The 13,393-nt window shown below is 35.7% G+C and overlaps 1 protein-coding gene across 1 annotated transcript; it reads left to right on the top strand.

Annotated features, from left to right (window-relative positions):
• Nucleotides 1-2,260: 2,260 nt before the first annotated feature.
• On the top strand, nt 2,261-4,726 carry LOC116271738 (putative zinc finger protein 730). Its single transcript, XM_031660336.1, has one exon. It carries the CDS (start codon nt 2,387-2,389, stop codon nt 3,125-3,127), a length of 741 nt encoding a protein of 246 aa, XP_031516196.1. The 5' UTR covers nt 2,261-2,386; the 3' UTR covers nt 3,128-4,726.
• The last annotated feature ends 8,667 nt before the right edge of the window (nt 4,727-13,393 follow it).

Raw genomic sequence — 13,393 nt, 5'->3', positions numbered from 1 at the left:
ATATATATCTTTTTATGTGGTATATTCATTAACAGATGTGTATAATAATTGCTATGCTTTTATCTTTCAAATTTTAGAGAATAATTTAAAATGTTTTCTGCACCATTATGATAATACTACAAAATCCTTTTTTTATGTATGTGCATATTTTTCTCAAAAAGTAATTTATTTTTATTTGATTATGCGGTATTTTCTTGAATCCTTTTATTTTCCATTTAAGGAACTGCTTTCAGCATATTTTATATGTTTATGCAGCTATAAGTATATGCAGTGCCAATATACCTTTTCAGAATTTGGCTATTTTGGAACATCGTTTTTTTCATTTTTCAGGACAGATTTGCTGATAGTATTACTCTCACTTGAAAACTATTTTTTTTTTCCAGTACTTTGACTACATCACACAGTTTCTTTCTGGCCTGCAAAATTTTTGTTGACAATTCACTGGTTATATCATAAGACCATGTTTATATATGACACATCAGTTTTATATTGCAGCTCCCAAAATGCTCTGTCTGTGAGTTTTGAAATTGTGCTTATATATGTATTTGTTATAAATATCTTTGTAGATATCCTAGTTTGTTTGTTAAGCTTCTTCATGTTTACATTATTTTTCTTACTGAGGGATTTTTCAGTTATTATTTCTTCTTGTATTTTTTACCCCCATAATTTCTATTTTTCAAATTTTTTCAGTATTTTTGTTCTTATGTTCATTTTTGATTTTCTGTAGTTGTCTGTGTTCCTGTTTCATTCATTGAATATTCAATTTTTAATCAATTTTTAAAATTAATATATACATCTTTTCTGTGGTTTCCTTCTGAAAATTTTATATTTTTGATGGAATTACATTGCCCTGTTTTGTGTACATTGTAATCTTTAATTGAGATTCGGGCATTTTAAAAAGCTACCCATCACAGTCTTTATAATGTAGTTCTGTCCTGTCATAGTCTAAAAACAATCATTTTGGCTACACATTCTGGGAGTCTCTCAAACATGTTCTTAAAATGTGTCTTGTCTAAAATTCTGTGTTTGCTTTTAGTTAAAGGAGTTTATTTGTGTTTCTTCTTAAAAATCAGTAGGCCAGGTGTGGTGGCTCGTGTCTGTAATCCCAGCACTTTGGGAGGCTGAGGCGGGCGGATCACAAAGTCAAGAGATCGAGACCATACTGGTCAACATGGTGAAATCCCATCTCTACTAACAATACAATAAATTAGCTGGGCATGGTGGCATGTGCCCGTAGTCCCATCTACTTAGGAGGCTAAGGCTGGAGAATCACTTGAACCTGGGAGGCAAAGGTTTCAGTGAGCTGAGATTGCACCACTGTACTCCAGCCTGGGTGACACTGCAAGACTCTGTCTAAAAAAAAAAAAAATTGGTAATCACTTGCTACATTTGTTCTCTGTGATACCACAGTCTCTCTGATGCTGTAAAACTTGGTTTTTGTCTCAACAGGCTCATACTGTCATTTTAAAGTATACCACCATTTCTTTCAGAACCTTTTGTCATAAGAGACAGAAACCAGTGTCTGGAAAAGCCCCTATAAACCAGAAATAAAGATGTATGTGCCAGTATTTTACTTGTCTTTTAAAAAGGAAACCAGGAGTTGGCAGTTTACTTCTAAAGTCACTATGTTACAATGGAGGGGAGGAAGAGCTCTGTTGAGTAAAATGTAACAGACTTTATTTTTCCTCTATATAGCTCTTTGCAATTGTGCTCACCTGGGGCACCATACACACTCAACTTACTTTTTTACAAATGTACCTTGGATTTTTGTTACATTTATATGTTTATGAAGAAATTAGGGCCTGTGGTATTTTACTATGCCATCTTGTTATATAGTTTGTGTAACTTCATAGGTTAGGTTTATAAACTATACTCAGTCTAGTACATGGAGTAATTTGTGATTTTCATTTCTTTCAGTTATATGTTCCCATATTGCCCAAGACCTTTGGCCAGAGCAAGGCATAAAAGATTATTTCCAAGAAGTCATACTGAGACAATATAAAAAATGTGGACACGAGAATTTACTGTTTTTTTGTTTTTTTTTTGTTTTTTTTTTGAGACGGAGTCTCGCTCTGTCACCCAGGCTGGAGTGCAGTGGCCGGATCTCAGCTCACTGCAAGCTCCACCTCCCGGGTTTATGCCATTCTCCTGCCTCAGCCTCCCGAGTAGCTGGGACTACAGGCGCCCGCCACCTCGCCTGGCTAAGTTTTCGTATTTTTTAGTAGAGACGGGGTTTCACCGTGTCAGCCAGGATGGTCTCGATCTCCTGACCTCGTGATCCGCCCGTCTCGGCCTCCCAAAGTGCTGGGATTACAGGCTTGAGCCACCGCGCCCAGCCGAGAATTTACTGTTAAGAAAAGGCTGTAAAAGTGTGGATGAGTTTAAGATGCACAAAAAAGGTTATAATAGACGTAACCAGTGTTTGACAACTACCCATAGCAAAATATTTCAATGTGACAAATATGTGAAAGTCTTTCATAAATTTTCAAATTCAAACAGACGTAAGATAAGACATACTTCAAAGAAATCTTTCAAATGTAAAGAATGTGGAAAATTATTTTGCATTCTTTCACACTTAGCTCAACATAAGAAAATTCATACTGGAGAGAAACCCTACAAATGTGAAGAATGTGGCAACGCCTTTAATGAGTCCCCAAACTGTACTACACATAAGAGAATTATTGAGAGAAAACCCTACAAATGTAAAGAATGTGGCAAAGCCTTTAACTGGTTTTCACATTTTACCACACATAAGAGAATTCATACTGGAGAAAAACCCTACCAATGTGAGAAATGTGGCAAATCTTTTAACCAATCTGCAAACCTTACTACACATAAAAGAATTCATACTGGAGAGAAACCCTATAAATGTGAAGAATGTGGCAAATCATTTAACCAGTCCTCAAACCTTACTGAACATAAGAAAATTCCTACTAAAGAGCAACCATACAAATGCGAAGAATTTGGCAAAGCTTTTAAGTGGTCTTCAACCCTTACTAAACATGAAAGAATTCATACTGGAGAGAAACCCTACCAATGTGAAGAATGCGGCAAAGCTTTCAACCAGTCCTCAAACCTTACTACACATAAGATAATTCATTCTCGGGAAAAAAATCTACAAATGTAAAGATGGTGGTAAAGCCTTTAGGCAGTTCTCACACCTTACTAGGCATAAGACAATTCATACATAAAATTGTAAAGACTGTGGCAAAGCTTTTAAACAATCTTTGTACCTTACTACATATAAGATAATTCATGCTGAAGAGAAACCCTACAAATGTGAAGCATATGGCAAAGCTTTTAACCAGTCCTCAAATCTTACTAAACATAAGGTAATTCATACTGGAGAAAAACCTACAAATGTAAAGAATGTGGCATAGCCTTTATCCAGTCTTCACACCTTACTACACATAAGATAATTCACACTGGAGAGAAACCCTACAAGTGGTAAGAATGTGGCAAAGCGTTTAACAAATCCTGTATTCTTAACAGACATAAGATGATTCATACCAGAGAGAAACTCTAAAAACCTGAAAGTTGTAACAATGCTTTTTACAACACCTAAAACTTTTCCAAACATCGAAGAAATGCTGGTGAGAAATTCTAGAAATATGAAGAATGTGACAAAACCAGTATATTGTTATCACATTTAATTGTAGGTAAGGTGATTCATACTGGAGAAAACTTCTACAAGTGTGAACAAAGTGGCAAAATTTTTAACCAATGCTCACATTTTATTGCATAGGACAACATTTATACTTGAGAACAAATATATAAATATAGTGAAAACACTATTAATATCTGCTCACATCGACTTAACATCAGAGTTCATACTTAATAAAATCATTAAAAGTGCAATTACTGTTCAAAGATTTTTCAGAAAACATAAGCCTTTACACCTCAGAAGATGATTTATTTTGAAGACAAACATTAAAATATAGAGAGTTATAGTAACTTTACTTGTATCACAATCTTATTGTACTCATTTTATACTAGAGGCAAACCCTGAAGCCATTGCTCAAACTTTGTTCAACATTAGACAGAGAATTTGTATTAATGAAAAACTCTCCAAATGAAATGGATTTGGAAAAAACATTTTTTTTTCAAAAACTACAGCTTAGAAAACTCCAGAGAGTTTATACTAAAATGTATTTTTGCAGCTGCAATAAACAGAAAAAAATTTAATCCAAAATTAAGTCTATGTAAGGCCAGGCACAGTGGCTCACACCTGTAATTCCAGCACTTTAGGAGGCTGAGGTTTTCATTTCCATAATAATAATTGACATTGATAATTTCTTAATGTATCTGCTGGTCATATGTATGTACTTTCTTGAAAAATATTTATGCCTCTTGCTCTTTTGTAATAGTTATTTGTTGTTTGTTTTGCAGTCATTTAAGTTTCTTATGTATTTTTGATATTAACCCCTTGACACATGTACGATTTACAAATATTTTGTTCCAATTTTTAGTGGACTTACCTTGTTGATTGTGTCAGATTCTGTGCAACAGCATTTTAATTTTTAGTAATCTGACTCATTTGTTTTTCCTTTTCTTCCCTGGGATTTTGAGGTTAAATTTTAAAAGTCACTGCCCAACCAATGTTATGGGGCTTTTACTCTATTTTTTGTACTAGTTTCCAGTTTTCAGGCCTTACATTTAAGTAATTTACTTTGAGTGGCCAGGCACGGTGGCTCATGACTGTAATCCCAGCACTCTGGGAGGCCAAGGCAGGCAGATTACCTTAGGTCAGGAGCTCGAGACCAGCCTTGCCAACATGATGAAACCCCATCTCTACCAAAAATACAAAAATTAACCAGGCATGGTGGCACCCACCTGTAATCCCAGCTACTCAGGAGGCTGAGGCAGGAGAATCACATGAACCTGGGAGGCAGAGTTTGGAGTGAGCTGAGATCGTGCCAGTGCACTCCAGCCTGGATGACAGAGTGAGACTCTGTCTCAAGTATTAATAATAATAATTTATTATGAGTTTTATGAGTTGGTTTTCATATATGGTGTGAGACGATAGTCTCATTTTATTACTCTACCTGTGGCTATAACATTTTCTCCATGCCATTTATTGAAGATACTGTCCTGTCTCTAAGAAATAGTCACCGTTATTTAAAATCACTTAGCCGTAAGTAAATGGATATATTTCTGGTCTTATTTTTTTCCTGCTCCATTGCCCTATGTGTCTGTTTTTATTCAAGTACAATACTGTTTTTGTTACTATAGCTTTAAAACATACTATAGTATGTTTTAAAGTCAGTCAGGTAGTGTGGTATCTTTCCTTTTTTTTTTTTTTTTTTGTTTATTTTGGCTATTCAGGGGCCTTTGTGGTACTACATAAATTGTAGATGTATATTATGTCACTGGTATTTTCATTGAGATTGCATTATATCTGTAGATGATTTTCTCTAATACAAATATTTAACAGTATTACTACCAATTCATGAATAAGTAATTTTTTTATTCATGTATTAATTTCTTTAATGTTCTTTAGAGTATGATGTAAGGTGTTTCAAATTTTTGGTTAAATTTATTCCAAAGTATAGTTATAGTTATTGTAGATGGAATTGTTTTTAAATTCATTTTGAGACAGTACATAGAAATTCTGACTTTTGGATCTTGCTTTTGTATTCTGCAAGTTTAATAAATTTGTTTATTCATTCTAATAGGTTTTAGTAAACTCTTAAGCTTTTCTTTACTTATGATTATGTATAGAGATAAAATATTATACAGGAATAATTTAACTTTTTCTTCTCAGCTGGGTGCTTTCGATTATATTCTTCAAACATATTCTTGGACATGTTTAGTAAGACTGAAGAAATGGCACATTGTTGACTTGTTTTAGATCTTAGAGTAAAATCTTACATTTCCCTGTTTAGTATGTTATTAGCTCTGCATATTTTGTTATATGTGACATTTATTGACTTGAGGTGCCTTTTTCCTATACCTAAATTTTTCAGAGATTTATCATGAGGAAATGTTGAATTTTGTCAAGCATTTATTCTGCATCTATTTAATTTTTAAAATGTAAAATCACAATGAATTCTACATAAATTCAAAAATTTTCAAAAACTACTATGAACATCTCTACGTATGCAAACTGAAAAATTTAGAGAAAACTGATAAAGTTTTAACTATGCACAACTTTCTAACATTGAACCAGTAAAAAAAAAGAAGCCTTGACCAGAGTAAAAATGTGTAAAATATATAATGACATTGAATAATAAAAAAACTATCAGTCATAAAAAGCCCTGTGTGATATAAAATTGTAGCCAAATTTTACCATATATACAATGATGAGTTGGTACTAAACCTACTAAATGTATTCCAAAATATCGAGATGGGATTCCACCCTAATGTTATATAAAATCAGTATCATCTTGATAGCAAAATATAGTGAAGACACAACAAAAAAGAAAACTACAAGCCAGTATTTTTATAAATGTTGAAAAATATTATTCATGAAATAATAGTAAACTGAGTTTATAAGTAAATCCAAAAGTTATTTTGCCACAAGCATGTGAGCTTCATTCCATGTAAGGATGTTTTTTCGCATGCAAGTCATTAAGTTTTCTTCACCACGTAAAGATAAGCCAAAAATTAAATGATTGACACAATAGATGCAGAAAAAACATTCAAGAAAATTTAATATTGATTCATGAAAATATTCTCAACAAACTAGACATTGATGAAATATACCTCAAAATAATAAAAGCCATCCATCACAAATCTTCAAGCCACATCATACTGAACAAGCAAAATCTGGATGTATTCTCCATAACAATAAACATAAGACAAGAATTTCCACTCTAAATAGTTCTATAAAACATAGTTCTGAAAGTTCTAGGCTGGGTGTGATGGCTCTTCCCTATATTCCCAACACTTTGGGAGGCCAAAGTGAGCAGATCACCTGAGGTCAGGAGTTCAATACCAGGCTGGCCAAGATGGTGAAACCCTGTCTCTACCCAAAATACAAAAATTAACCGGGTGTGGTGGTGCATGCCTGTAGTCCCAGGTATTTGGGAGACTGAGAAAGGGAAATGCTTGAACCTGGGAGGAGTAGGTTGCAGTGAGCTGAGATCGTGCTACTGCACTCCAGCCTGGGTGACAAAGCAAGTAAAATTCATAGGGAAGAATAGGAAAACTCAAATAGCCAAGGCAACTTTAGACATTAACAAAAAAAAGAGAAAGTCTGAAGGCCTCCCACTACCGGACTTTAAACTGTACTAAAAGCTACTGTAACCATATAACATGTTTCTGGTACAAAAATATACATATAGACCAATGGAAAAGAAGAGAGAGCCCTGAAAAACAGCTACACTTTTACAATCAACTTATTTTTGACAAAGTCAACAGAAATAAAGGAGAAATAACTCCTATTCAATAAATTGTACTGCTGGGAAAAGTAGTTCATCATGCAGAAAAAAAGTGGACCCCTGTTTCTTCCCATATACAAATTATAACTCAAGATGGATAAAGACTTATATGTGAGGCTTGGAGCTACAAAAATTCTAGAAGAACACTTAGAAAATACTCTTTTAGACACTGGCCTCTGGTAAAAATTTATGAATAAAGCCTTAAAAGTGAGTGCAAATAAAAATCAAAAGGCTGTGCACAGTGGCTCATACTTGTAATCCTAGCACTTTGGGAGGCCAAGGTGGGTGGATCATCTGAGGTCAGGTGTTCGAGACCAGCCTGGCTCACATGGTGAAATCCTCTCTCTACTGAAAATATAAAAAATTAGCCAGGCATGGTGTCTTGTACCTGTAATCCCACCTACTTGGGAGGCTGATGCAGGAGAATCACTTGAACCGGGGAGACAGAGATTGTGGTGAGCTGCGATTGCACCACTGCCCTCCAGGCTGGGCAACAGAGCAAGACTCCATCTCAAAAAACTAAAATAAAAAATAAAAAATGGCATCTAATTAAACTAAAGACCTTCGGCACAGCAGAAGTAACTCAACAAAGTAAACAGACACCATACAATATGAAGTAAAATACTTGCAAACTGCATACAACAAATAATATATAGAATTTATTGAAAAATTAATTTAAAAACAAATGATATGAATAGATGCTTCTCAAAGGAAGACATAAGTGTTTCCAGTAAACATGCCCAAAATGTTCAACACTCCTTATCATCTTAGAGATGTAAATCAAAACGAAAATGTGATACCATTTCACACCAGTTAGAATAGCTGTTATTAAAAACCAGAAAATAACAGATTTGAAGTTGTGGAGAAATGCCTATCTTTATAGATTGTTGGTGGGAATAGCAATAAAATTTAACCATTGTGGAAAGTAGTTTGGAGATTTCTCAAAGAACTATAAATAGAATTGCCATTTGACCCATCAGTGCCATTATTCCCAAAAAGAATAAGTTTTCTTGGCGAAAAAGACACCTGCACCCACGTGTTTATTCTAGCATGATTCACAATAACAAAGACATAGAATTAAACCAGGTACCTATAAACCTTAGATTGGATACGAAAAGTGAGGTACTTATACACCCTGCAATACCATGCAGCCACAGAAATGAATGAAGTAATGTCCTTTGCAGCAACATGAATGCAGCAGATGGCCATTAATCTAAGCAAATTAACACAGATCAGTAAAACAAATACCACATGTTCTCACTTAGATGTGGAAGGTGAATATTGGATGCACGTGGAAACACAGATAAAATCGATAAACACTGGGAATTCTAAAAAGATGGAAGAAGAAAGGGAGACAAGCATCAAAAAACTACTTTCTGGTGTGATGTACACTACTTGGGCAATGGGATTATTAAGTATCCAAACCTCAACACCATGCAGTATACCTATGCTACAAATCTGCACGTGTACTCCCTGAATCTAAAACAGAAATAAGATGTTTTGTAATATAATATTATGTTTCTTTAGTTTCAAGTTAATGGTTGGAATTAACAGTGTAAGACAGAAGTATTTACCTCTTAAGGCATGGGGTAAATGTTTTTATACCAGGTCTCCCACATTTTGTAAGCTATCCTCTCTGAAAGCTCTTTGCCTATAGCCCAAGAAGTATTTTATTCCCAAGTATGCAGGCGAAATAAATGACTATCTCTATTTTTGTGTGTATTAAGTGTAGACAAGAATATATCGTTACTCTACTCTTTTTGGGTAAAAGTGGTATGTGGTTTAATCACTTATGTTTAGAATGAATCGTTTTTTAAAAATGTGAGGCTATGAAAATCATGTTAAATTACTGAATAAGGAAAATAAAACATTTTTCCTAAGCATAAAAGTCTTACGGCCAAAGCCCAAGAATGATGAAACAGAGAGTGTGGATTAAGACCACACTGCTGCAACCATTTCATCACAGTCGTTCTGGTAAAAACAAAATAATAATAATGGGTCAGAAGGAATTTTTAGGATACTTTTTTGATTCTGTCGCAGTGTTAAATTTTTATTTGTCTTTATTTGCTATATAGAAGTCTGTACTTCAGCAAAAGATGCCATGAATTTCTAGCTAATATGCTCACACATATGTTCTCCCTAGAAAGGTTCTGCTCTATTTACAATAAATGTGGAACATTGATTATCTTCCTTGTGCTGCTATGTTTGTATAAAATAAGAGGACTTATTCAAGTCTGACTCTGCAAGTAAAGCAGAGTCAACCATGACTTTTCTAGTTTCAACAGCCACAGCATCTGAAATTTAGTATACTGTGAACTATGAATAATGATAGCATTTCAAAACTGAGAAAAAGAAATTGATAACTTTATATTTTTAGCTTATCATTTAGTTGATAAAAATTTATAGTTTCTAAATTATATGTTAAACAACTTGAACATGCAGATACCTAAAAGATTCATTTAGATGATAGTACTACTATTTAATAGCCTATAATTGTGTATCACATTTGCCGCTTTGGGCTTCCTGGAAAGTAGTTATTTAGCTTCTACATGTAAATGGAGAAAAGACTTTCTATAATCCTAATCATATAGATCTTTTAAGATTAGCACTATGTGTAGATTTGAATAAAATTCATAGGTTTGTAAGTAAGATAAATGTTAATAGGTTTTTTTCTGAAACCAACATTTTAAGTGACTGATCAGTAATTTCCATCTATTTCATTTTATTAACTGAGAAGACAAATTATTTAATCAAAATAAGCATTCTTATATTACTCTTCCTGAAACTTTCAGAAACCAGACAACTCAATGGATTATAATGTACATGAGGACCACAAATATTCTATATAATAATAGGCTCATTCTTGCTCTCTTTTTGCCCAGGCTGTTGTGCAGTGGCACAATCTCAGCTCACAGTAACCGCCACCTTCTGGGTTCAGGTGATTCTCCTGCCTCAGCTTCCCAAGTAGCTGAAACTACAGGTGCATGCCACCACACCCAGCTAGTTTCTTTGTATTTTTAGTAGAGATGGGGTTCCACCATGTTGGTCAGGCTGGTCTCAAACTCCTGACTTCATGATCCGCCCCCATCGGCCTTGCAAAGTATTGGGATTACAGGCATTAGCCACCACGCCTGACCCATTCTAGATTTTAATATAAAAAATGTAACATATTTCAAAAGTAAAATTTGTGTCTGGCTCTTTTAAGTCATGAGAAGAATACCATTGTTAGAATCCATTTACCAAAGTGCGTTAGGCTTAGTGATAAGTACTTTAAACCAAAAATCAAGTTCTACCTACTATCTAAGGGTAAAAAGAAGTAGTTTTAAAATTCCTATGTATTTCTACGACATTAAAAAATTAAAAGCCAAAATGTTAGGTTAGGAATAAAAACAAGCATTGCGTGAAATGGTGTTAAGCATAATGATTAAAATTGAAACTCAATATTAGGTGGTACTGTAGAAGGACAACCTGCAGACAAAACCCCTCAGACACCGAGTTAAAGAAGGAACGACTGTATTCAGCCAGGAGCTTTGGCAAGACTCATGTCTCCAAAAACGGAGCTCCCTGAGTGAGCAATTCCTGTCTCTTTTAAGGGCTTACAACTCTAAGGGGATCCGCATGAGAGGGTCATGATCCATTGAGCAAGCAGGGGGTACATGACTGGGTGCTGCATGCACCCGTAATCAGAACAGAACAGGACAGGCATTTTCACAATGCTTTTCTATACAATGTCTGGAATCTATAGCTAACATAACCAGTTAGGTCAGGGGTTGATCTTCAACCAGGCCCAGGGCGTGGTGCCAGGCTGTCTGCCTGTGGATTTCATTTCTGCTTTTTGGTTTTTACTTCTTTCTTCAGAGGCAGAAATTGGGCATAAGACAATATAAGAGGTGGTCTCCCAATAGTGGGGGTTCTCACTTTTATTCTGACCACCCATGTCTTCTTGCAAGACAGATCGATAGTGATTTATATAGTACACTTGTGCTGAAGCATTTTGTTGAACTAAGGTAGCAATGAAGCTTTCTATCATTTGAAGAAGTACAGGTAGAAAACAAGGGAGCAGTATGCAGGTTTCCATTACTGTTATAACTCCTATTATAAGAGTTTTAAATCTTTTTAGTGCTGGGAACCACTTTCCAAACATGGCCCCAGAACTAAATCCATGCCACACTTGCACAGGCACATGTGCCACTTTTGTCATACTTCTTACTATGTCTTCAACTACTTGCCCTTGATCATCTATGTGTAGACAGCAATTAGCAAGGTTAAATTTTCTACAGACCCCCTCCTTCAGCTGCTAGCAAGTAGTCAAGAGCCAATCTATTTTGATAGACAGCATTTCTCATCAAGTTTCTTGCCAGGCCAGAATAGTCAAGGCTCTGCTGGTCTTATTAGTGATTATTTTTAAGACAGCTTGTGACTGTATGATTTGGTTGAGCATGTAAATGGGGGTAGGGTATCCCCACAAGCCATCTTGTGCCCAAGAACCAGGCCCATAATATTGTATGATTCTCTCAGGGGGCCATTCATTATCTTTCCTATTTTCTATAGCTATGCTTCTCTTTTGGCAGGAAGCATAGACAGGGAAGCCCAGGAGTTCACCTATCTGTATGGGCAGTAGGAATAAAGATGGTTTAATAGCGCCAATAGCACAACTACCTGCCCACTGGTCGGGTAATTTGGCATAAGGTCTATGCCCATATATCCAGTGTAATCCAGTGGGGACTGTCCAGTCCCGGTGGGACTCCAGGTGGGTCCACACAGTTTGCAACTTTGGGAATTTATTAAATGGATTTTTCTTAATATGGTTTGAACTATACTAGATGGCTGTTTTTGTAGTACTATTATACAGTTTTTGCCCAAGGCAGCTGAGTCTTCCCACAGGAAGGGTGAAGTCCTTCCCCACTCTTGCTATACAGTATTGTCTAATGATTGAGGCTTTTAGGACCCAGAAGTTATCAGGGTGATTCTTTTGAGCTGGGAATTTATCAGGAACTGGGTCTGTAGGTTCTAATTCTCAGGCTTCCCATGGCCTCGATCTCCCATTACAGTTCCTCCACATACGTAACATGAAGTGACATTGAGAGACTGGGCTACATGCTCGTCTAACTGCAAAATCAAAATTCTTGTTTTTCCTGGAATTTCTGGTGCTGGCACATTCAGTTCATCATAGAAGGTTTGAAATACTGACTCAGGAGAGTATTTATAAGCTCCTCAAACGAAGATATTTACTTGAGGATCCAGTTCAGCTCCATCAGGTTCTAGGTGTACACGTTCCTCTTTTTACCAGTGAGGATTAAGGGGGTTGGTTATTACTAGTTCTAAGGGGTTACACTTACCACTGGTACAGGAAGGGCCACTTTTCCCTTTCTGAAGGTGGACAGGATTCTTTCCATTTTTTACCCAAGTAGCCTAAATGACACAAGACCAGTATCCACATATATTTCCACACAGTCCTAATTCATGGCAAATGCACTTATTTTCTGCCATATAGCCTCTTTTTTTAAATTAAGAGAACCATATCCTATTCCTAACATTACTATTAATGACAGTACAGACATCAAATTTCAATGTGACTTCTTTGGGCACCCCTTTTCCTTCTGTTTTGGCTAAGACTTTACTCATATTGTTCATGAGCCCCCACCAGTCCTCAGTCCTTAATCTTATTTTAAAAACTGTGGTCATGGGAGGCTCAGATGGGTCATAACACACAGCAGGTAGGTCATTTCCTGGGCTACATACCTTGTATAGAATAACATTATACAAACAAGTTCTTTTTAGAGTTCCAGTACACTTATAATAACCATAAAATAATAGGATCTTAGCAACCTTTTGTCCTACCTAAGTGACTTGATGTATACACTGGGAAGAGTCCTCAGTATGAGGAAGGTCAGTTGAAGTCCTTACTGTAAAAGTGCAAATTTTAAGGAAAATGAGTCCTGTGATGTGTTTTTCTCATGCTTCAGCTGTGCGTGGACCAGTCAGCTTCTGGGTGTGACTGGAGCAGGGCT

The sequence above is a fragment of the Papio anubis genome, chromosome 20 (genome assembly GCF_008728515.1).
Source record: "Papio anubis isolate 15944 chromosome 20, Panubis1.0, whole genome shotgun sequence".
In the NCBI taxonomy this organism is placed as follows: Eukaryota; Metazoa; Chordata; class Mammalia; order Primates; family Cercopithecidae; genus Papio; species Papio anubis.
This window is presented reverse-complemented; position numbering and strand designations above follow the sequence as displayed.